General features: G+C 36.5%; 1 protein-coding gene across 1 annotated transcript in view; it reads left to right on the forward strand.

The window, feature by feature from the left end:
- LOC145256375 (cholecystokinin receptor-like) overlaps nt 1–24,456 on the forward strand; it is a 512,917-nt gene that overhangs the window by 470,734 nt on the left and 17,727 nt on the right. The window contains exon 3 of the mRNA XM_080115201.1: nt 12,869–13,205. Within this exon, the coding sequence (XP_079971327.1) occupies nt 12,869–13,205 (337 nt within the window). The remainder of the gene's footprint in view (nt 1–12,868; nt 13,206–24,456) is intronic.

Consider the following 24,456-nt stretch of genomic DNA (forward strand, 5'->3'; position numbering starts at 1 on the left):
CTGTTTTTTGGGGGGTGAGGGCTACAATTCATGTCAGAGTTAAAGTAATCTATGCTTGTTTTTTTGTTTGTTTGTTATAACGTTCAAAGTGTTCTTGTACTTCTACTAAATAATAAAAATTTTTAACAATCATCGAATTAATCCCCCCACCCACAAGGAAAATGTTAAGAAAAAATTAAGAAAAAGAAAAATAATTTTTTTCAAAGAAGTTGTTATTGCATGTAATTTTACGATATTTTTTTTTTTTTTTTTGCTGACGAAACATAGCTTAGTTTCAACTCGACGTCGATCGAGTAGCAGACGAGAATTTCTATATCAATTAAGGAATTTCTGTAAATTATCGATACCAGTAAAATGAATTTGAGCATCCTATCAAACAAGCTGAAAGGAAAAGATAAATGCAAGAAACCTCTTGAAGTTGAAAGTAGTGGAGTATCCGCAGAGCCGTTAAAGATAAATTTAACGAGATCGTCGATTAATAGGAAGGTGTCACCAGATCACATCCTCACATACATAAAATAAAATATAGAAATATCTCCGGAAAATAACGATACTTGATAAAGAACTCAAAATCACTATATCAATACGAAATAATAACATTTATTTACGTGTTAGGAATATTAATTCAAGTCATTCCAATGCAAGTGTTTTCTTTTAATGAGTGTTCATTATGCAATAAGGATTTCGTAATAATAGCATGGAGTCTAAAATTACTGATTTCTATGAATAGGGTGTCACACGTGGCTTGACATCAATGCGATTATTTTTGGAGAGAAAACAGTCTTGGGGAAGGTAAGAGCAAAACTGGAATAAACTGATTTGATTTTCGTGGCTAATCCTTATATAACGATGTTCCCGAACGTTCCAGCTTGTTTGGTATACACTACACGCGGAAACATAACATAATCCCTTTGTTCCATGTGTTCACGTGGTCAAATCGCAATGTTGCGTGCTTACGCGTTCTGATACTTGTGGGCGTTGAAAGCAGTGATTGCTACGAAAATGTTCCTATCGAAGATTTCTTCTGACCGTATGTAGCGGTCGCTTCAACTTGGTTAAAGTGTAGAAAAGTTAACATTCGAAAATTGTAAAAAAAAATAAAGACTTATACCAAACGCAGTAGAATTTAATCATCTACCAACTCATATACTTTAATATGCTAAGTCTTTTTTCTAATTTAAAAATATGTTATACAAACACACTGAATACAAAAATAAATAAATGACCATATATCGGTCAATAGGTAGTGAGGCTTAATTCCCCAAAGGCTGTAAACAGATGACCTATTCTGCCACTCACAAATTTAGAGTTAGTGGTCGTCATATATTTTTTTATACAATTTTCATGGCAGGTGCTCGTCTGAACTCCAATCTCTGATCCCCCCTCGCCAATCTTTCACGAAAAACACCCGTCTAGCTGAATCCATTGTGAAAAATTTCCCCCACTCTTTATCTGTGCCTAAATCAAAACGTGGATTCCATGAACAAAGCTTCTTTCTTAGAACTGCACACCTGTGGAACTCTGTTCCGTCTGCCTGCTTCCCACCTGACTACAACTTGAATGTGTTCAAGTCCAACGTAAACAAGTTCCTAATGAACCGCCCTCTTAAGTAAACACTTCATCAAATCTCCACACTAACGTAATGTACTTGCAAGAACTATTATCCCTGAGTGGCTTCTGGGCCTTGATAAGTGGTGACCACCGTGTAAAAAAAAAACGATATTAAGGTTATCATCTTCACCTTGGAGATCCGGTGTTTTCTTAGAAAGTCGGCCTCTTTTTATTTGGACAAATTTATTCATTTATTACTTTTTTAAAACAGTAATCTATGTACACGCGTGTTTCGGGGCCCTATCCCTCTTCAGCGGAGCTTGACTATTGTTAGGACTATATATATATATATATATATCTTAGCAAAGATACCCGCGCCCCATATTTATCTCCCATAGCAAAAAAAAAGAATGTTTAACAGTCTTGAGTCCTAAACCGTTAAAAAGCTTTAGAAATAAGAGTGTTGCATTGCATTAAATTGGGCAGCACTTTTCATGCCCATCTCCATTCACAATCGAATATATTTTTGTCTGCTCTGATTATTCTAAAAATTAAACAAAATATGATTTAAATATTTGCCAATTTTACAATATCTTTTTGTTTTTGGTTTATTTATATTATTTCTACTTGACACTGACACTTCGAGCACTTTGCGACGGGCAAACGCTAATTTAAGAGGCATTTGAGGAGAACTATTTACGGGCACTGATTTTTGGTCCGATGGTTAGAGCCGCCGATTTTCAACGCGATGGTTGTAGGTTCGAACCACGGCTGGGAAAAGGTGTATGTCTAGCCGAACTGGTGAGTTGTGATACAACGAAACAGTACTGTATGTGGATGAATATATATATATATATATATATATATATATATATATATATATATATTCAACATCCTAGACGATCATAGAGATACTTTTATAAATATATATACATTATATACATAAATAATTAGATAGAAAACACGGACACATCACTTATACAATCTTATGTACCCGCAGTATATAACATTGATTCTCTAGGGATGTCAGAACTTTGGGGGAATTTTTTTCACCCCTAACAAAAAACTGCGAATAAAATATAAAAGAAAACTCGTAATTTCTCTTTTTAAAGTGGGTTGTTTATTTTCTTCATGGAATATACTTCCAAAGTAAACTATTAAAGTCGCTTAACAAAATATTATGTTTTATTTAAAAAAAAAAACAGTGTTTACAAAGTGCCTGCGAACCTTTATGCAGCCATTTTGTTTACGTAATGAAATCAATTGAATTTTACGAGTTAATTTTTTTTCAATTTTTTCATTTTAAAAATCTATCAAAATTTTTCTATTGCTTCAATTTGTACGATATTTTCAGGTTCAATGTGAAATTTTATGCTCTTTCCAATAAATTGAATATAATATTCTAGCCAAGGTTTTTTTTTAATTCACCCCCCCCCATTTTGAAACGTCTATTAAAATGAAAATAATTAATTTTCTCATCTCAAATTTATATATCACAAATTGAAAATAAAAGATCAATAAATAAGCTAATTTAAAACAAAAAAATACATGTAAAGTACAAAGTTTAAAACCTTTTTTTAACCACGTTGATTTTTTTAAGTGAAACCTTATAATGCCCTTATACTGCACAGAAAGTTTTGTTTGATTACGAACTTATTTCTATTTCATTCAATGTTTTTTTAGATATTAAAAAAATACACTCCATAAAGTAGACATAAAATATATTAAATCAAAAACTCATGTATTTCTTTGAGAAAAGAAAAAAAATTCATCAACTGTTTTTTTAAGGCAAAAACTTATAAGTAAAACGTGAGTATTTTTCATCTATAGAGACACATATTTCTTCACGCACAATGCTAGACGGCTAACGCAAACGTGTGGCTTTGTATTTCCTTCTGTCCATCCGTATTTCTAAACAAGAATAAACACCACTTCCGGCGTTTCGCTAAAACGTAGCAATGCTTACGTAATGGCAGTATTTTCAAATAGTTGCTTAAAAAATTATTTTATTTAAAAAATACATGGAATTTAAAATATAAATATGGATAAATTCTTAACAATGAATAGTATCTTTTAAAGGTAAGTGTGTTTTTTATTTACATATGCATATATTTATCGAAGCAAGTTAAAATTCGTCGATTTTCTTTAAATCTTTTTAAAGAAACACGATTAAGAAACAAATATCGCATAATTTGCTATTAAATCTGTTATTCTTTTAAAATTTGGTCTTTGCTCCTTTAATTGAAAAACAAATTAGGGTTTGAATTACATTTTTCAAGTATTTATAAGCTCGGAAAGATAGGAGGTCGAATTATTCAATTTCTTTTCACGCATTTTAATTTTTGGTTTCTGACACTGCTATTGGTTCTCGTTGAACGCTTCCTTGACGCGATTCGAACCTGCGCTACAACACACACAACGCCAATAAGAGAAGAGAGACTTAAAAAGGACACGCGAGACGCGCTGACACATTCTCTTCGCTGCCACCGTCACACAACACCCTTACACCTGTCTCCACTCCGTCTGGTTTTGCCGTAAGCTACTTGTCAGCAATGACAGTTGAAATAAATAAAGAGTTGTTTTTTATAAATTGGAGTGAGTCGGTTGTTATTAAAAACATATATCCGCAAGCAATTGGAAAAAAGTGCAACTGAAAATAATGCATACGTTTAACACGGCAGACTGTCTATTGTTATATAGACCGACTATGTAACACGTGACGATAGACTTAAATAGAAGCTAACAATTTGAGTAGGGTTGATTGGAGTATTTAGTTATTTTAATGCGATTTTCTTTAGTGTGTCACGCATAGAATTTTCTTCGGCCTGTAATGCTCATGTTTGAAATAAAATTTCGTTGGTTTGTCACATTCAAGTGTGTAGTCTCATCGTTTACAGTTTGTAAGATTTAAGTTTGAAAAAAGGTCTTCGTTAGTCTGTTGTTTGTTTGTTTGTTTGTTTTACAATGTATCAACTTTTTCCATATAATTTAATGCCGGATCAAATTTTGATTCATATATCTTTAGATTTTCTATATTTTTTAACATAGATCAACTGCTTTTAAAATGTACCATAGATAGCCAGAATACATTGCTTTTAGAATACATTGATCCCAGAATTGATTGCTCTAAGAAAGGAATTTCACAGTGAAAGCAAGAACATTACTCAAAAAAGTGAATTCTACTGAGAGAGGAAGGCATTACTCTTAGAAAACATCACTCCGAAAAAAAAAATATTACTTCCAGGAAAAAGCAACTTCTTTGAAAAGCTTATTCTTTGACATTGATGAGATTCTTTATTCGTAGTGTGATTGACCTTCATTCACAGCCTTCTAATATCTATTTAGCGAGAAAAGGTTGTTTTCATATAATTAGTCAAACTTAGTTTATTGCATTGATTGTTTCTCATCTATCGGCTGGCAATTTTCCATCTCATCTCATGACCTTGATCAATGCTAACCGTATAGTAAAAACGCGTCACATATGAGCGACCAACAAAGTCTCTTATTGTAAATACTTGGACGCCTCTAAAAAGTGATTCGCCAGTAAAATAGAAAGTATCTACTATATTATGGCGACCGTATCTGAAACTGGAAATTTCGAACCGGTATTACCAAAAACATCTCCAATTATTTAAGGCCGCTTAGCTTGGCTTAATTTTCATTTTGTCATTTATAAAAAGTTGTTTAAATTTATTATTTTTTACTTTTTAATATAATTATATTTGATTAATAATAAAATTAAACCATTCTATAATTCCAATTAAAAATGTTTAATTATTTATTAAACTTTTTCTAAAATTATTTTGTTTTAATTCAGAATTTAAATAAAACAGTTTAGTCTTATCATTTATTCATTTATCAATAATTAAGCAAATTGTTAAATTAATTAAGCAAATTATTATTTGTCAATAATTAAGCAAATTGTTAAAAACAAATTACGTCACGCCAAAGTTATAATTATTTTATTAGGAAATATATATTTATGAAAAAAAGTCAAAATAACTCAGTTGGCAGAACGTCAGACTGAAGATATTAAAGTTTCGGTTTTGATTTGTCATGGCACCCGCTTTTTTTGTTGGGAATTATTTATTAGTTATGTAATTAATTATCTCTACTATTATATAAAAGTCGCTTTGTGTGTGTATGAGAGTTCCTTCCTAATAGGTTCCAGAACGGATGAGTCAGTCTTTTGCAAATTTCACACAAAGATAATTAATATGTCTGGTAGTGTTCTTAGATAAATTTGGAACAGAAATTCATTCAATAAGTATCGAAAATCGAAAAAATCCGATCTTACAAAAATTTATTTTCTCTCTTGTAGATAAAAAATAAATTTTACATTACATTTATGTTAAACCGTCCAAGGGAGATAATAAAATCTCAGCAAATAATTTATTCTAAAGAAAAAACAGGTTTACTGGCATCCGAAGAGACAGCTTAGTGGTAGAGCATTCGACTACAGATCGAATGATCCCCTGTTCTAACTCGAGTGTGCCTCACCATTTTATTTTATTTTTTCTTATTAATGTGTTCAATTTACTATAAAAGAAGAAGTACCATTTAAAATCGCCGCAAATCATTTCTTCGTTTGCATATTTTAAAACTAAACATTAATCAGAATTGACTTTTGCAGGGCATTCATCGTCAAATACAAATATCAACTAATGTGATGTTGTAAACAAAAACAGAAGGAATTTGATGAACGACATTATTATTATTGTTATTATTATTATTATTATTATCATTATTATTATTATTATTATTATTATTATTTATTTATTTATTTATTTATTTATTTATTTTTGCAAATTAGTCCACCGGGCAAATTATTCCTCGTAATATATAATCATCAGTAGAGGATTGATTATAAAATAAAACATATGCAATCTGCATAAATTAAAATATCATGTTTAAAGGTATTGTACAACCGGGCAACGCCGGGCTGCCAGCTAGTCTACTTTTAAAAGTCGTTAAGATCGTTAATAATTCGAAGTGAGACAAATTTCGCAATGTATTTAATACGTTTAAAAGATTGCGATGGACGAGAAAATTGCGACGGACAAAATCTCTGATTATATGATAGAGTGTTATGGAGCTTTTTGGACGCATCTTAAATCATTTAGTTTTTGTCTTTTATGTATAGTTTTTGTTGTTCTTTAAATGAACGATGTTCAGCAAATGATTTTTAATTCGTTTGGAATTAGTGGAAGGAAAAAATCAGATGGAAGTGGAAAAGCAAAACAATATTGGAATTGCCAAAAAAGAAAAAGATTTAATTTCTTGGGGGATTTTTTTTCATTGTTCATCAACCTTTCCTTTTAAATGTAAACAGAATTCTAAATTAAAACTTGTTTAAATTTTACAATTTTTTTTAATTCATCTGGGAGAAATTGCAACCACAAAGTGTGTTCATGTTTTCAAAGGATTTTTATTATCTTTTTTTATTACATTTTCACCCAAGACAAGGCACATTGTCACTGTGGTGTAAGGGGTTACTATCAGGGGCAGCAGCTACTGGGGCACTATGTTGGGATTTGGGCAGCAAGATGTCGGTTCACGTTATACTTGAAATTCTGCATGTCAGTACAGTTGGGGAAACAGGGACCTGAAATGAAATTCCAGAGTCTAGCGGTTCTGGGGAAGAAACTACTGGAGTAGAAAGATCTTCTACATCTAGGTATCTCTACTGTGTTAGGGTGGGATTTAGCTGCCTGTCGGGTTTGTTGAGGGTGTCTATGTCGGGGGGCACAAGTGTCTGCAGTTCGTCAGAACGTTCACCATTAAAATACTTGTAGAACAGGCAGAGGGATGCAACGTTTCGTCGATGGGACAGAGGATGAAGCTTAGATGGCAGTTCAGGGTCTATCAGATTGGCGACTCTCTTTTGAACCTTGTCTAGGATCGAGAGGCTAGCAGCAGATGCACCAGCACAAATATGACAACAATACTCCATACATGGGCGAATGGTTGCCTTATAGAGGTACAGGATACTTTCAGGTGTCAGTAGTTTTCTAGCACGGTAGAGAGAGCCTACTTTCTTCGCAGCGGCCCTGGAAATGTTTTCAATATAATTGTTCCAAATAATTTTTCCTGTGAACATTAGACCAAGCAGTTTGAAAGACGTACTCTCAGACAGGTAGTCACTGGCCATTGCTATTGGTGGCAGAGAAGGTTTCCTGTAATTATTGAAGGAAACAAGTTTAGTCTTGGCAGCAGTGAACGTGATCATCCATTTTTGTCACTATTCCACTACAGATTGGAGGTCATCCTCTAGTGTTTTTGCCATTTCTTTAGTTATGTGTTCATTTGTTTTCCTGTTACGCCTCTTATAGAGTGTGGTGTCATCAGCATATATACCCATCTCAGAGGCAGTTTTGTCGGGGAGGTCATTAATAAATATTAGGAACAATAGAGGTCCAAGGATAGACCCCTAAGGCACTCCCGCATTTATATCACACTGTTTAGATGTACGACCGTCGAGGACAACCTGAATTTTTCTCTTATCTAAGAAGGATTTAATTATGTTAAGTATTCTACCAGTGATACCGTATGATTTAATTTTCCTGGGGAGACCCTCATGCCATATCCTGTCAAAAGCCTTAGATATATCTAGAGCTACCGCTCTGCCCTCCCCTGCTTTGTCCAGTGAACGGTATATACGTTCATAGATTACAGTGAGGATGTCTGCTGTGGAACGGGCTTGTCTAAATCCATATTGTTTGTCAGTCAGAAGTTTAGCATCTGTAAGGTGACGGACTAGAGCATGGTTAATTATGGTCTCAAATATTTTGGTGAAAAGTGGGAGGAGGCTAATGGGGCGATAATTTGATGGGTCAGTTTTTTCGCCAGAATTCTTGAATACTGGTACCACAGGAGCAGTTTTCCAACAGCCCGGAAAGCATGATTCATTAAGGCATTTGTTGTAGAGTTTGGAGAGAACTGGAGCTACTTCGGCTTAGCACTTTTTTAATAGCACAGATCAGGTCCACATGCCGTTGAAGTGTCAAGGTTTTTATGATAGCATGTACCTGAGCAGGGATGATTTGTAGATCGTCTAGCGTGGCGTCTGTCCGCAAAGAAAAGTCAGGTAGAGGGTGGTTGGAAGGGTCCTGTGTGGAGTTCGAGGCAAACCGGCTGGCAAACATATTAGCCTTGTTGGTTGCTGAGCAAACAACCTCGCGATTGTTGGTTAGTGGAGGAATTGTTGATTGCCCATTATTTACTACACTGTTGTAGATTTTCCAGAAGTCACGAGTTTCTAATTTTTGTGCTTCGATGCGCTTTTTAGTGGTTTCAGTAAATTCTCCCATGGCTGTCGCTATTTCTTTCTTAACGTTACTTCTAGCTCCTATATACTTAGTTCTGTTTGAACTGGACTTATGTCGGTTAAATCTGCGGTATGCATGCTGCCTTTGAGCAATGGCAGTTGCGCAAGTAGAAGTAAACCATTGGGGAGAGTGGGGCTTGCTATAAAATTTCCGCATGGGAACATGTGCTTCAATTGCTGTCTTGAACCATTCAGTGGTCTCATTTGCGCACTGCTCAGCAGGAAGAGAAAAAATATTTCCCCATGGGGCATCTCTGATAAGATCTCTGATGGCTTCCCAGTGAGCCTTTTTATAATATCTCGTTGTTTTGAGCACTGGCTCTTCAGTTTTGGGTCTGGAGTTTAGGGCGATTTCGACCATTATCACTGCATTATCAGCATTTCCGAGTGGGCTGTCAGCATTTGTTATACATTCCTCGGGAACTGTGGTCAGAAACAGATCTAGAAGTGATGCGCGTTGTTCTTGCTGGTCAGGGAAACGGGTTGGAAACGTAACCATTTGTGATAGGGAGTGAGATATAGCGAAGTGCTGCCCGCTGCATCTGTGTGAGTAGAGAATCCAAGCCAGTTTTTGTGGTGAACATTAAAGTCACCAAATACATGTTCTTGTGCGCTAGTGTCGAGTGAGAGTGCTAATCAGATATTGTGTGCGGGATGGATGATACAAATTAGAAAAATTTACAATAAAAGTTCATTAATTAATAATTTATTTATTCATTAAAAATGATCTGTTTAAAAAAAACGCGACACAAAAATCAATCGTAAAATACGCTTAAATATTATATTTTAATCTATGCAGATTTTGTAATATATTATTATTGAGCCAATTTTCTACGGAAAAAATGAGTTAAGTTATAACTTTTCGTGGTTTCTTGTGCGACAGAGTCTGCAATGCGTTGGGTCGTGTGTAAACGTGTGTAACCTTACAATTATAGAACCATGTATCTATTGAAAATTATCTTATATATACTAATGATTTCAAAAGTTACGAAAAAAAGATTTAGATTTATGGATTAAGTTTTTGATTCTTGAAGAATTTATTACTGAACCATATGCCTAAATCTAACACTAATTCAAATATCAAAGCAGGTGTATATTCCACACCCTGTCGTGGCTGTGGAAATATATATATATATATATATATATATATATATATATATATATAGATGAAACACAATGTAACCTAGATAAGAGAATCTACGAACATAAGAGAGATATAAAAACTGGTAACATCCTTAACACACATTATGGAACATGATCACTAGTTAAACTTTGAGACTGCAACTATCTTTAAAACGATACAAAACAAATCAGTACATCGTTTAATTGAATCCACTTTAATCTTCTATCCCTTCAATTTAATTAAACAAGGAAAATGTTTCTTTCACATACCTATCCAAAATAATTCAAGAAATTAATTTAGACAACCGTTAAAATTTAAATTTTCTTTTAAATTAAGTCATATATATAATGTATATATATGTACAGTGTCGCCAAAAAGAAAGCCCGCACTTGTCATGTTTTTCAAAAACCGTAAATTTAAGCTAAATTAATTGTAACCGTTTAAACAACCTATACCTCACTTGATTCGCCTTTTATTTCTCTATAATTTTACTTGTTTATATTTTACTTTTAATTGAAATATGTGTTCATATAAATTAAATTCAAAAATTAACTTTAAATCAAGAAGGCAAAAAGAAACACTGCACAATGGAAAATTGTTATTTAAATGTAACTTTAGAAGATTAATGCAACACAAATATAACAGAAACACAATTTACTAGTTAAAATTAAGTAGCATAGTCCTTCTGCAATTTGACAACCTGCAAATTTTGGGGCATTCTCTTGAATTAGTCTGCGATAATACCTTCTCTGTAATTCTCTTTCATTTTTGTCCAAAGTTCTCTTAGATTTGAAATTTTATCATTGCGTAGCTGTTGCTTGATAAAATGCTATATGCTTTTGATAGGATTCAGGCCTTGAGATTTTGCGGCCCAATCCAAATACGGAATATCATGCTCTTCAAGCGACCTCTGTGAATGAGAGCATTATCCTACATAAAGATGGGATTATCATCCACATTCTGGCTAAAGTAGGGAAAAAATGCTCAGTCAACATATTAATGTATTTGATCTAATTAATTCTACCTTGCAAGCGACCTATAGCCCCTGGACCATTGGCGTCAATAACGCTCCACACCAAAACTGAAGTTTCACCACCTTGCAACGTTGACATTGTGCATCTAGGCTTAAATTCTTCGCCCTTCCTTCCACGAACGTACTGCCTACCATCACTACCTAGCCTATTGAACTTGCTTCCGTTACTAAAAATCACTTTCGACCAATATGAAGAGTCATCATTTTCATCGCATCTGACAAGGTCTAGACGGCGCTTTCTGTTCTTTAAAGAAATAATTGGTTTGCTTCTTGGAACACAACCTCGAAAATTAAATTCCTTCAATCTGTTCTTAACTGTAGAAAGAGAGTACTTTTTAACAAGATTACGCTGTTGTTGGATTTGGGAGGCCGTTTCAAATCTGATTCTGAGGCTGAGGATCTTGATAACATTGTCTTCCCTGTAAGAAGTAACTTTAAGATGACCAGATTTAAGGGCATAACAAACACTACCGGTGTTTCGGTGCTTTTGCACAGTCATTCGTGCCGTTTTCTCATCGCATTTCATTCTGTGGCCGATTTCTCGAATGGATAAACCAGAAAGGTGGAGATTAATATGCTCCTGACGATCACTAAAAGAGACTCTATCTACGTATATGGACTAAATGTTACGTGATATAACCTAGGAACAACAACAATTATGATTAGAAATGCTAAAAGGTGGATATTTTACGATTAGCGAAGCTAAAAGGTGGATACTTTAAACAGGTTTTAAGCTCCATTTGTTGCTGCAGAGTTTCTTTTTGTCTTCTCTCTCTCTCTCTCTCTCTCTCTCTCTCTCTCTCTCTCTTTATATATATATATGTGTGTGTGTGTGTGTGTTATTGCTTTTATTTATTACTTGTATATATTAGCTGTTATTTAAAATTAACGGTCCCCATATTATATTAAATTCTATACTAGCTCTTGTTGGTTATCTTTTAGCATATATGCTGCGTCTTTGAGTCGTCTTACTCTCCACCGTTCTTCCCTGTCTATAACTTTTACTTCGTCCCATAATAATAATTAAATAGCCATTATTATTATTATTATTATTAGTAGTAGTAGTAGTAGTAGTAGTAGTAGTAGTAGTAGTTAATTATTTGACAAGATATAACTGAAGAAGGTCTTGGGGGTTACATCGATCGAAACGTTGTAAAAATTACACTCAAGATGAGAACAATATATAATCCAAATAATACGAAGATCGTTTCTGTTTTTACAGCCGCTTTCAAATAGCAAAGACGCAGCGAGGCTTTCTTTACTCCATCGTTATTTAATTGGAAGATTCGACTGAGCTCTAATTTCTGGTTCCTCGTTGTAAAACAATTACTTGATACACAATCGAAATGGACTATTTTTCCTTCGTGTGCTTAGCGGCAGGTGTAATTTCCAAAAAATTGCCACCTGTGTACCACATTACCACAAGATTTCTTCCCTGGACGCTAAAATATGGTCGTCTTCGAATGCAATGATACAACAAATATTGTCATCAGCCGTTTTCATACGTAATTAAACTTTATTCATTTTTTTTTCATTGCATTCATAATCTTATTCCTCATGCAACTGTTAATCTATCTATTTTACTAAGCCAAATCTTCGAGTGGATTTTGGCCTTGATAACAAAGGGGGAAGAATTGCTGTTTTCCGAGAGGGAATCTATTCATTTCATACTTCTCTTTGTCTCGTTTTAGACCTTGAAGTAGTATTTGTAGGTTCTTATATCAAATGGCTTCATGCCTTGTCTGAAGCGATTTCTATTTTTTTTAATCTACTTTTATGTTGATTATCTAAGTTTTTTGTTTTATTTGAATAATCTTTGATGTTACTCTTTTAGGTTCGAAAGGTCGATGCAAACGCGGCTCGAACGAGATGAGCTTAAAACTGAGTAAAGATGCTTCGGATACGACCACCGGCTTCGGCGGCGAGAAGGGGCAGAAGCTGAAAAAGAACAACTACAACAGCGAGAATCGGTCTGTGCCGTTTTTCCGACGTACCATCAAATCGTCGACCATGGAAACTATGCCGTTCCAACAAGTTCAACAGGAACGCTCGCTGCAAAACAAGAAACGTGTCGTCAAAATGCTTTTTGTCGTCGTCCTGGAGTTCTTTATCTGCTGGACTCCCCTGTTTACCGTCATCACCTGGGAAATCCTTGATATTCCAAGTTCCAGGTATATTGTGAAATATGTTTGTTGTTTTTTGTTTGTTTGTTTGTTTGTTTGTTTTTTAACTAGCTGACGTTCGAGTTAACATCATGGATATGATATCATTTTTTATATTCTTGAAATCTACTTATGTTTCTAAAGATAAATTAATGCTGTCACATCTGAAGTGGCGCTGGTCAGAACACTCCTCGTTTCCTTAAGTTTAAAATCAACACGGAAATGTAGTTAGGGATTATTTCTTCTGTTCCTTACATCCTCTTTCTCATAGATAAAACGTTGCTTCCCTCCCCTCTCTCTCTCTCTCTTTCCTCACTCTCTATTCCCCCCCTCTCTCTCTCCTTCTCTCTCTATATATACATTGTTAGAAGTCTAGTTCATATATATATATATATATATATATATATATATATATATATATATATATATATATACATATATATATATATTGTATTTTGTGTACAGAAAGTTGTTAGATGGGATAAGTCATTGGTAACGTCGGTTTCAAGCCCAATAATTAGGACCGTTTTAAAATATAAATACGCTCTTATTTTTCGGATTTTCCTTTTAATTGAGCACTCTGCTAGATTTCTTTTTCAAAAAAAAACTAATCATATATATATATATATATATATATATATATATATTGTTTTAACAAAATCAAGACATCAAAGAATGGATTGATAGCAACAAATAGTGTATTTCATCGTTCGTTACAATTGTTGTTTCAAGACCATTTGGACAAATTCAAATCCTATATCGTTCGAAAATTTTCACAAGAACCGCCTATCATCAGACGTTTTGAAAAAAAAAACACTTACAATGAACAATATGGAATCAATTTCTCTCTTGAGGAAAATTATGAGAAAATATTTTACCTCTATCTCTTCCTTCCAAGGTTTTTTTTTTTTGGAAGGAAGAGATGTAGGTAAAATATTGTTTTACATATATATGACTTGTTTGAGGTTAAGAAGAGTAAAAAATAATGTTTCAAGTTCTTGATATTTTAAAATGTGTCTTCTTCAATTATTGATTCAGGACATAGATGTATTGGTATACAACAGACTGCAAAGTGATGCCATACTTACAAGAGATTCTATTTAAAACATAGATAGACTCTGACACATACTACAACCCCAGAGTCAAAAGATACTTCTTGACCTAAAATGCATTCAACATTGATATTATTGTCCCCCCTTTCTCTTTGTAAAACTCAATTATGTTCTGCAAAACCCAAAACAAAAAAATAATTTTCCTTTACAAACGAAAGGAAACACAATAAATACATATTTGAAGATATGAAAAACTTTGAAGCATAAAAACTTTTTACGAAAATAGCCAGCTTTGGCATTAAATATCCCGAAAGAGATTTATATGGCTTAAAACGATCAAATGAATAAATATTTAAAAATATAAATAAAACTTGAAGCATTAAACATTTTTTTTCAATCACTTGATTCGGTATTATATAAGGAAATAATGATTATTGCGTTCTCAAATATGTATCACACGTTGAGCAACAAAATTGTTTTATCACAATTATTATTCATATAAGACCAGTAAATTGGTCTTTTATGGAAATCGTTCCATCAATAACATTTATTTAACTCTAACCTGTCCTGGGTGTTTCGAGGCAGTTCTTATTTACTTACGTCTCAAGACCAAGTGAGAACTAATTCTTCCGAGAAATGCCGAACGATGGTCTGGTAAGACGTAGCCACACACGATGCCGTGTGCATTCCCCGCGAGCATTTACGGGCGAGTATAACAGTGTGTCCGTGCCCTGAGGAAGTTTCTGTTATGTCTGTTACATCCTGTGTACAGTGACCCGATCCCTGAGGGAGGGGAACGATAAAACATAGACGATAAACCATCCCTTACATCAAGTGACAGATATGTTTGTGTCTACGTCTGCTTCATGTTTTTTTTTTGTTTTTTACAAAGGAGTCACCACTTATCAAGGCCCGTAGGCCACTCGAGGATAAGGGTTAATGGGTACACATAAATAGTGGAAATTTTGTAAATTGGATTACTTAGGGGGATAGTTCATCAAGAACTTGTTTACGTTGGACTTGAAGACAATCAAATTGTAGTCAGCTGGAAAGCAGGCAAACAGAAGAGAGTTCCACAGGCGTGCACTTCTAAGAAAGAAGCTTTGTTCATGAAATTTACGTTCAGGTTTAGGTACAGATAAAGAGGGTGGGAAATTATTGATAGTGGTTTTGGCTAGACGAGTTTTTTTCGTGAAAGTTTGGCGAGGGGGGGGCATAGATTGAAGCTCAGATGAGTACTTGCCATGAAAATAAGGATAAAGCAGAGACAGACTCACGACATCTCTTCTGTAAGAAAGGGGTTGCGTTGAAGAGAAAAGAGCACCTCCACTAAGCTACGAAGTCTATTTTGAACTCTATCAAGGCATGATAAGCTGCTTCTAGCAGCTCCTGCCCAGATGTGGCAACAGTACTCCATAATTGGCCGTAACTGGCTTTTATATCGGTAGAGAATTGCATCAGGGGTGAAATATATACTGGATCGGTAGAAAGGTCCTACTATTTTTCCAGCGGCCTTGGCAACGGATTTTATGTATGTGCTCCATTTCAGATCAAGAGTAAATGTTAAGTCTAGAAGCTTGAACCTCCCAAGACGAGAGCTATACATTTCAATTGATGCCAGATGATTTCGGCATCATTACTGCAAGATGTATGTGCTGGAACTGAACGCTTGTATAAAATAAGCGACTAACACATTTTGACATTATAAAACTAGACATTATTTGACATTACGCGTATAAAAATAGAAATTCATTTATTTCAATTTGAAGAAAGTGCGTTTTCTTTAATTCGAGAAATCGGACAATGGACCGACCTGTGCGTCGCTGAACAAAATCGGATCCTAACTGAGAGTGAGCAAAAGAGATAGATAGATAGATAGATAGATAGATATGCAATAATACCCATCAGCCGGAAAAGGACAAAAGCAAAGAATACAATATTTGCCAGTGTTTTCAGTTTAACATGTCTCTGATAAGTTCAATAAGTTCACAGTCTTCAACTTTTCAGCCGAGAAACCAATTTCATAATCTGTCAATCGCCAGGTCAGATAATAATTTGATTTATGACACGCTCTGAAATCGTCCTATCTGTAATAGCATATGTTAAAAGATATTTATCTCCATTCAAGTACATGGCGAATTGGGAATAAATCCCTCAAGTGTAGGGAGTTGGGGATCCCTCTTTATCATTATGCCATAATTTTAGGCGATGGCACTAAATCAGCTCCAACATTTTTAATTGCATTTTCACCCCAAACAAGGCACAGTGCTACTTTGATGTAGGGGGCTATCTGGGACATAATTTGTATGGGTACTATTAGGGAGTTGAGCAGTAAGATATCTGTTTACATTACACTTGAACTTCTGCGTGTCAGTACAGTCAGGGAAGCAGGAACTCGGAAGGGAATTCCAAAGTCTAGCAGTAGTAGGAAAGAAAATATTAAAGTAGAAGGCTTTCTTATATCTAGGGATTTCTACTGTGAAGAGGTGGTGTTTTGCTGCTTCTCGGGATTGTCAGCTGTATTTCCGTCGAAGGGGGGCACAAGGGTGTATAGTGTGTCGGAGCATCCAACATTAAAATACTTGTAAAATAGGCAGAGGAATGCAACATTTCGTCGATGAGACAACGGTTGAAGCCTAGCTGTAGTGCATGACCTATTAGATTGGCGACTCTCTTTTGAACTCTGTCTAAGAGGAAGAGACTAGCAGGAGATCCACCAGCCCAAATTTTTTAAGGACGTAATACCTGTTAGGTACCTTCTATGACCGATCTGACCTATATCTCATTCCGACAAAGAAAGATACAGTGGTTAAGATGCGTTTATAGGTTTATAGAAGGTTGCCTAGACAGAACCTCGGCTTGCTAGTATGACGACTGTCCGTAACTTTCGACCCTGAAACTTCTTTGTATTTCTTTCTCATCAAATCTTTATTGTAGTTCATATATTAGATCCACTGCTCTTTATGCTTCTCGTAAAGTAGGTTCTCTTTATCGATTTAAATACTGTCTTGCACCTGCTGTTATTCTCTATTCCTACTATCAGAATCATGTATGAAGTATTGTCATATTGGGGCTGATGAACCTCTGTCCAATATGTGGGGTTTTTTTATAAGATGGAGAAACGTATCTGCAATTTTATTGGTCCTAGTATTTCTTCTTCTCTCTCACACATGTGATGTATGATATCAATCTTTTCTATCAAAACTATTATGGCATATGTGCTTCAGAATTGTCTGATCTGTTCCCGGCTTCGCTTTTACCAGCTCGTTTAGCTCGTTGATCTAGTGGTCTCTGTCAATTCACTGTTTTAATACCTCATTGTAATACAGTTTCCTATTTCAAGAACCGTAGGCTTGTAAAACTCTCTTCCTGCTGATTTTTTCCTCCTGCCTATAACCTTGGTCTATTCAAAAGTAAGATCAAAAGGCATCTCCTGTCTTTTCGATAATCACCTTTCGTTCTTGTTATCTCCTTACATTAAATGGCTTCATGCCTTGTCTGGGGCGATTTCCATAAAGGCAGTTCTGAGACAGTTTAGTTTTATACCGAACACTAACTACTCTAAGAGAAGAAAGAGTTAACGATGTTCCCTGCCCTATATAGATAACTAGGCTAGGGGAAAGAAAGATATGCAAGATTCACGCTTATATATATAGTGGCTGAGAAAGGTATACGAGATTCTTAAACCTTACTATTCGCGAGTTCTTTAACTGTCCAGGTCGTGGAGTCGCTGCATTACTGAATGTTGCGTCTGTCAGCCGTAGTCAAGGGTTTGTATTGTGGCAAAACTCTCCCCCGTCCATTCCACAGTGTTGTTTGTCCATCTTTTTCTCTGCTTGCCCATTCTCCTTTTATCATACACTATTCCCTGGAGAACTGTCTTCGTTAGACTACTCTTTTTTTTTCTTTTTTTTTTTTTGCGATAGTTAACAGTTCTTCAAAATGATGACAGTCCTACGCACGGATTCATTTGTGATCCATGTATAAAACGTCGAATACTTCTCTATTTCAACTGCTTTGATTTTTCTTTGTGGATTTGCTTTTAGTGTCCATGATTCAACAAGAGTTTAAGAGCAAAAAAGTAAACTGGGCTACAAAACACTTTAATCACTTCGACGCAGATAAAGACAAAACCACATATGCATTAAGTCCTTTTTTATTATTATTACATTTTCACCCCAAGCAAGACACATTGCCACTTTGGTGTAGGGAGTTACTATCAGGGGCAACAACTACTGGGGTACTATGTAGGGATTTGGGCAGCAAGATATCGGTTCACGTTACATTTGAACTTCTGCACGTCAATATAGTTGGGGAAGCAGGGACCTGGAATGGAATTCCAAAGTCTATCGGTTCTAGGGAAGAAACTACTGGAGTAGAAAGATCTTTCACATCTAAGGATCTCTACTGTGTGGGGGTGGGATTTAGCTGCCTGTCGGGTTTATCGATGATGTTTACGTCGTGGGGGCACAAGTGCTTGCAGTTCATTAGAGCATTCACTATTAAAATACTTGTAGAACAGGGAGAGGGGTGCAACATTTCCTCGATGGGACAGAGGCTGAAGCTTAGATGCCAGTTCAGGGCCTATCATATTGGCGACTCTCTTTTGAACCATGTCTAGGAGCGAGAGACTAGTAGCAGATGCACCAGCCCAAATGTGATAGCAATATTCCATACAAGTGCTGTGAATATATGCCAGAACAAATTGTTGGAAATAAACCATACATCATTCACTATGACTATGCAGTCTCTACAGCTACTTAATTAGATAACGGAATTGTTAAATCTGACAGTGATGTGGGAGTAAAGTAATAAGGTACTTTTTTTTACATGGGGGTCATCACTTATCAAGGCTCGAAGGCCACTCAGGGATAAGGGTTATTGCGTATACAGTAATCAATGAGATAGTATTGTAGTAATCATTAGTATTGGGGGTTTTGATAGAGTTTCTTACTTAAGGGGGCGGTTTGTCAGGAGTTTGTTTATGTTGGACTTGGAGACGTCCACGTTGTAGTCAGGTGGGAAACAGGCAAGCGGCAGAGAGTTCCACTGGCGTGCAGTTCTAAGAAAGAAGCTTTGCTCATGGAATCTACGTTTGGATTAAGACACAGATAAAGAGTGGGGACAATTATTGACAGTAGTTTCAGCCAGACGGATGTTTCTCGTGAAAGATTGGCGAGGAGGGAGAGGGATTGGAGCTCAGACGAGCACCTGCCATGAAAATAGCAATAAAACAAAGACAGACCTGCAACGTCTCTTCTGTGGGAGAGAGGTTACAGGGAAGAGAAAAGGGGATCCTCTACTAAACCACTAAGTCTATTTTGTACTCTGTCAAGGCAGGATAGGCTGTTTTTAGCAGCTCCTGTCTAGATGTGGCAGCAGTACTCCATCCTTGGACGTACTTGGCTTTTATATAGATAGAGAATTGCATCAGTAGTGAGATATCTTCTGGAGCGGTAGAAGGATCCCACCATTTTCCCAGCGTCCCTGGCAACACATTTGATGTACGTGTTCCATTTCAGATCAGGATTAAAGGTCAAACCCAGAAGCTTGTCAAAACATGGAGCCTCTCCAAGACGAGAGCCATCCATTTCAATTGTTGCCAGATGGTATCAGAGCGTTGATGTTGCAAAGATAGAAGCTTGGTTTTTGATGCATTAAAAGTGACCAGCCACCTCTTCTCCTATTGTACCACGTGCTCAAGATCAGAGGAGAGAGAATTAGAGAGAACTTTGTCATTTACGGCCTTTGATATGTTGCCGTAGATGGTCGTGTCATCAGCATAGATGTCAACGAATGATTTAAGTATGTGTTTTTGGAAATCATTGATGTAGATCAGGAAGAGAGTTGAGCCCAGGATGGACTCCAGCATTAATACTGTGGGCCTCTGATTTCTGCCCATCAACCACTACTCTTATGAACCTATCGGAGAGAAATGATTTAATGATTGAGAAAACATTTCCAGTTATACCGTAGCTGGAAATCTTGTGAAGTAGACCCTTATGCCATACCTTATCGAACGCCTTCGATATGTCAAGAGCAATTGCCCTGGAAAGGAAACCTTTGTCAAGAGATTCACTAATCCTGTGTGATATAACCGTTAGCACATCTGCTGTAGATCTTGCAGAACGGAAACCATATTGCATGTCACTAAGAAGGTTGTTTCTGTTGAGGTGGTTGACTACTTCTTTATTTAATATGGATTCCAACAACTTACTCACGACACATAGGAGACTTATTGGTCTGTACTGAGAGGGAGATGACTTATCACCTGAATTCTTAAATACAGGGCATACTGATGAGTTTTTCCAGGGTGTTGGAAAGCACTTCTCCTGAAGGCAACGCTTAAACAGTTTTGTAAGTATGGGGGCAAGTTCAGGTTGGAGCTTTTTCAGCACTATAACTGGAATGCCATCAGGGCCAGTTGCTTTACTGGAATCAAGGTTCTTGATTAGCTTGGCGATCTCACGCACATATATTTGTATGTTGCATAGCGTGTTGTCTCTTATAGGAGGAAACACAGGGAGTTGATGGTCATTGTCGCATAGGGTAAAATTAGCTGAAAAGTTCTTGGCAAATAGTCTGGCCTTGTATGATGCTGACGAGATGACCTCAGATCCATTGATGATAGTTGGCATAGAACGCACACTTCTGTTCAAGATCCTATTTTCTATTTGCCAGAACTGGTGGGAACCAAGCCGCTGCTCAGCTACTTTGGATTTAACAGACTGGGCATATAGCTCTCTTGCATGTTTTATTACTCTTTTACAGTGGTTGCTGGCAGACCTGAAAACAGCTTTAGTCTCAGTACATCTATTATGTTGGTAGCTATGGAAAAAGTGATTTCCGTGCGCGATAGCAGCGGCACATTCAGGGGAGAACCATGGCTGGCTGTTAGGTTTTTTTTTTTGGAATTTTTTGGATGGTATGAATCGGTCTATGCCTATAATTAACCATTCGGTCAGGTCTGATACTATAGAGCACACATCCTTTTTAAACAGAGAATGCAGAGATAGGTCAGATATGAATGTACGGACGCTATCCCAGTCAGCCATAGAGTATCGATATACAGTACGGTGGAGAGGTACGTCTGAAGACTTATTACATTTCATTTTTATCTTAACTGCTACAACATAGTGGTCAGAGGATCCCAGAGGAGATAGAACGGAACATGAACACAGCTCATGGGAAGTTGTGAGGAAAAGGTGTTAGAAGGCTTGCATACTGATCGGGTGTATCGGGTACACGGGTGGGTTCGTGAACAATCTGAGTGAGGTCTTAGGCAATGGCAAAATCGTGACAACCCCCCTCGTCATCGGTTTTATTGGAGTGGGTCAGCCATTCCACATTATGGACATTGAAGTCACCGCAAATGTGAATGTTAGCCGAAGAATGAGCAGACAGGATGTGGTCACTTTTCTCAGATATTCTAACTTATTCTAGTTAACTTCCTTTATAATGCCCGTTAAGCAGACCTATAAAAGAGTAGATAACGAAATAGCATGTTTTATGTACAACATGAAAAGACATTGAAATCTTAGGAAGATTTCTATTATTCCGAGTAATTATAAGAGCAAATTGGCTCTTGAAAAATAATTTCCAATCCTACCTGACAAATATATATCTGGTGAACCAAGTTCCAGAGGGATAAAAACAATTACACTTAAAAGAAACGGTTAAAATCCTAAAAAGATTACTCGATTGTTGTCTGAAATAGTGGATGAATGTTAGGCATCCAAGAGGATTTTCCATCCACGGGAAAAAAAAAACATTGGAAAATTGAAGAAGAAATTGTTTGTGCATTATTATCATTTACGCTCTGGTAAAACCCATCAATTGGTTGATGTTGAGTATCATTCATTAATTCAAATGAATCAGATGATTATTGTTTGCATTTATTTCCCCGATATCTTTCTAGTTAGAATTATTTCTAGAACATCAGGTACTTACAGGAGGGCTACGTGAAAGTAGTAAACATTCCTAAGTGAAAATGCTTTTGTGGAATTAACTCGATTCGAATTTGTGATACGCTGGTAGTAAGCCCATGTCGTTAGCCATCGTTATTTGTTGTTTTTGCTGTTGGACCAGAAAGTAGCGTCAAACATGATGTCAGTATGTTAAGTAAAGGCCGGACATGCCGAGTAGAAAGCATTTATTCAGTTATCTATCTATCTAGCTATTGGTCTATCTAATTAACTATCTGTCTAGTGGAGTAAATAACAGATTGAACCATGGTAAACCATAAGCTGAGCATGCAGCTGCAGAAAGGGTCAAAGGGTCATGTTTTGACATGTATCAAACTTGGCTGACCGGTCAGTTTGCACCGAAAGTATCCGAATGAGGACCAGACGCTCCAGTTTGAATAAGCTGAGTTAAATTTAGTGAGTTGGATCTGAGACGCCGAGAAAGACAAATGGGCTAAAACGAGTTTTCCCATAAGGGAGGGGACGATCTTAGAATGGAGACATAGTAGAACCCTCAGCCAAAAATCGTCGCTCACTCCATTTCTGCTGACGGGATGCCTAACAGCGAATAAATATAGATATATAAACACACATCGTCTTGAAGCGTTTCCTTTAAACAGGTTCCGGCTTCCCCAAGGACGGTTGGCAAATCCTTCAGAAGCGACCAGCAGCAGACAGGTATGTCGTCATGTACGTATATTATACGTTTTAAACACACACGCGCAATCACGACCACTAGACAAATCACGGGCTATTAAAATATATATTAAGGGATCTGGGGGCAATAGTCCGTTGAATAAGCAGTTAGAAACGCACAGTTAGATAAGAAAATACACAATAAATACTGTTTGCTTTTGATCGAGTGTCTTCTTATTGATTAGAACTTCATATTCTAGAACGATCTCAGTTTACTCTCGACATCGAGGTCGACAGGGACCAGCGACTGCTTCAAGTCGTTGAGGAATATTATCATCTGTAGGCATGTAGTAACAGTTCTACATGCGCCAATAATATTCTCAGTTTACATTGTGATAGATGATTAATCACCCTTGCAAGCGGTAGATTGTCCACATATATCTTAACAAAAACCACTAAATGGCGTCGGATCTTGTAGATGTCTTTGGATTCCACAACAGTCATTTGTTGGTCAGTGGTTCTAATACCACTGGATGTTAGATGAATTTCGTCTTGTGTGAACCTGTCAAGAACCGAAGTTCTCAATCGTGGTGCTGATGCAGTCTGTCATAAAGTCAGGGAACATGAACTGGAATATATACATTGAGAGCATTGCCAAGGCTGCTGCAAAGAAGGTGGGCTCTCTCTACCGTGCCAGAAAATTACTTACTCCTGAAAGTATCCTGTACCTCTATAAGGCCACCATTCGCCCATGTATGGAGTACTGCTATCACATGTGGGCTGGTGCATCTGCTTCTTTTCTCTCACTTTTGGTCAGGGTTCAAAAGAGAGTCGCCAACCTGATAGGTCCTGAACTGTCATCTAGGCTTCAGCCTCTGTCCCATCAAGGAAATGCTGCATCCCTCTGCCTGTTCTACAAATACTATAATGGTGACGGTTCTGACGAACTACACGCGCTTATACCTCCTCGACGTGACTACCCCCGACAAACCCGACAAGCAACTAAGTTCCACCCCTTCACAGTAGAGATCCCTAGGTGTAAGAAAGCCTTTTACTCCAATAGTTTCTTCCCCAGAACTGCAAGTCTTTGGAACTCCCTTCCGGGATTCTGCTTTCCCAACTGTACTGATATGCAAAATTCAAGTATAATGTGAACAAACATCTTTCTACTCATCTCCCTTCATAATGCCCCCGCAAATTATGTCACAGATAGTAGCCCCCTACTTCAAAGGGGCACTTGCCTTGTTTGGGGTGAAAATTGAATTTTAAAAAAACATAGTCTAGGCCTTTCTTGAAATTAACTTTTCTTTTTGATTGCGGTGTATTGCTGTTTCGAGAAGGTGCACTCTACTAGGCTTTGCCTTCTCTCTTTGAGTTTATTGCTAATTGCTCAAGACGTATGCATATTGCATTGCAATAAATGACTGAATGTTCTTGCTTGTCGTAGACTGTATCCATATGCTTTGGCAAAAATGGATCAGGGGTCACCGAATCCCGATGTCAGAACCAATCAGCCTGGATTGCCCTCCAGAACGGAATTTCCTGACCACATAGCTTTAACACTATCCGGTTCTACAGCGCTGCCGTTTTGGGCTGCAGTTGAACTAT

The sequence above is a fragment of the Euprymna scolopes genome, chromosome 32 (assembly GCF_053919585.1).
Source record: "Euprymna scolopes isolate OS-2025 chromosome 32, ASM5391958v1, whole genome shotgun sequence".
Taxonomy (NCBI): Eukaryota; Metazoa; Mollusca; class Cephalopoda; order Sepiida; family Sepiolidae; genus Euprymna; species Euprymna scolopes.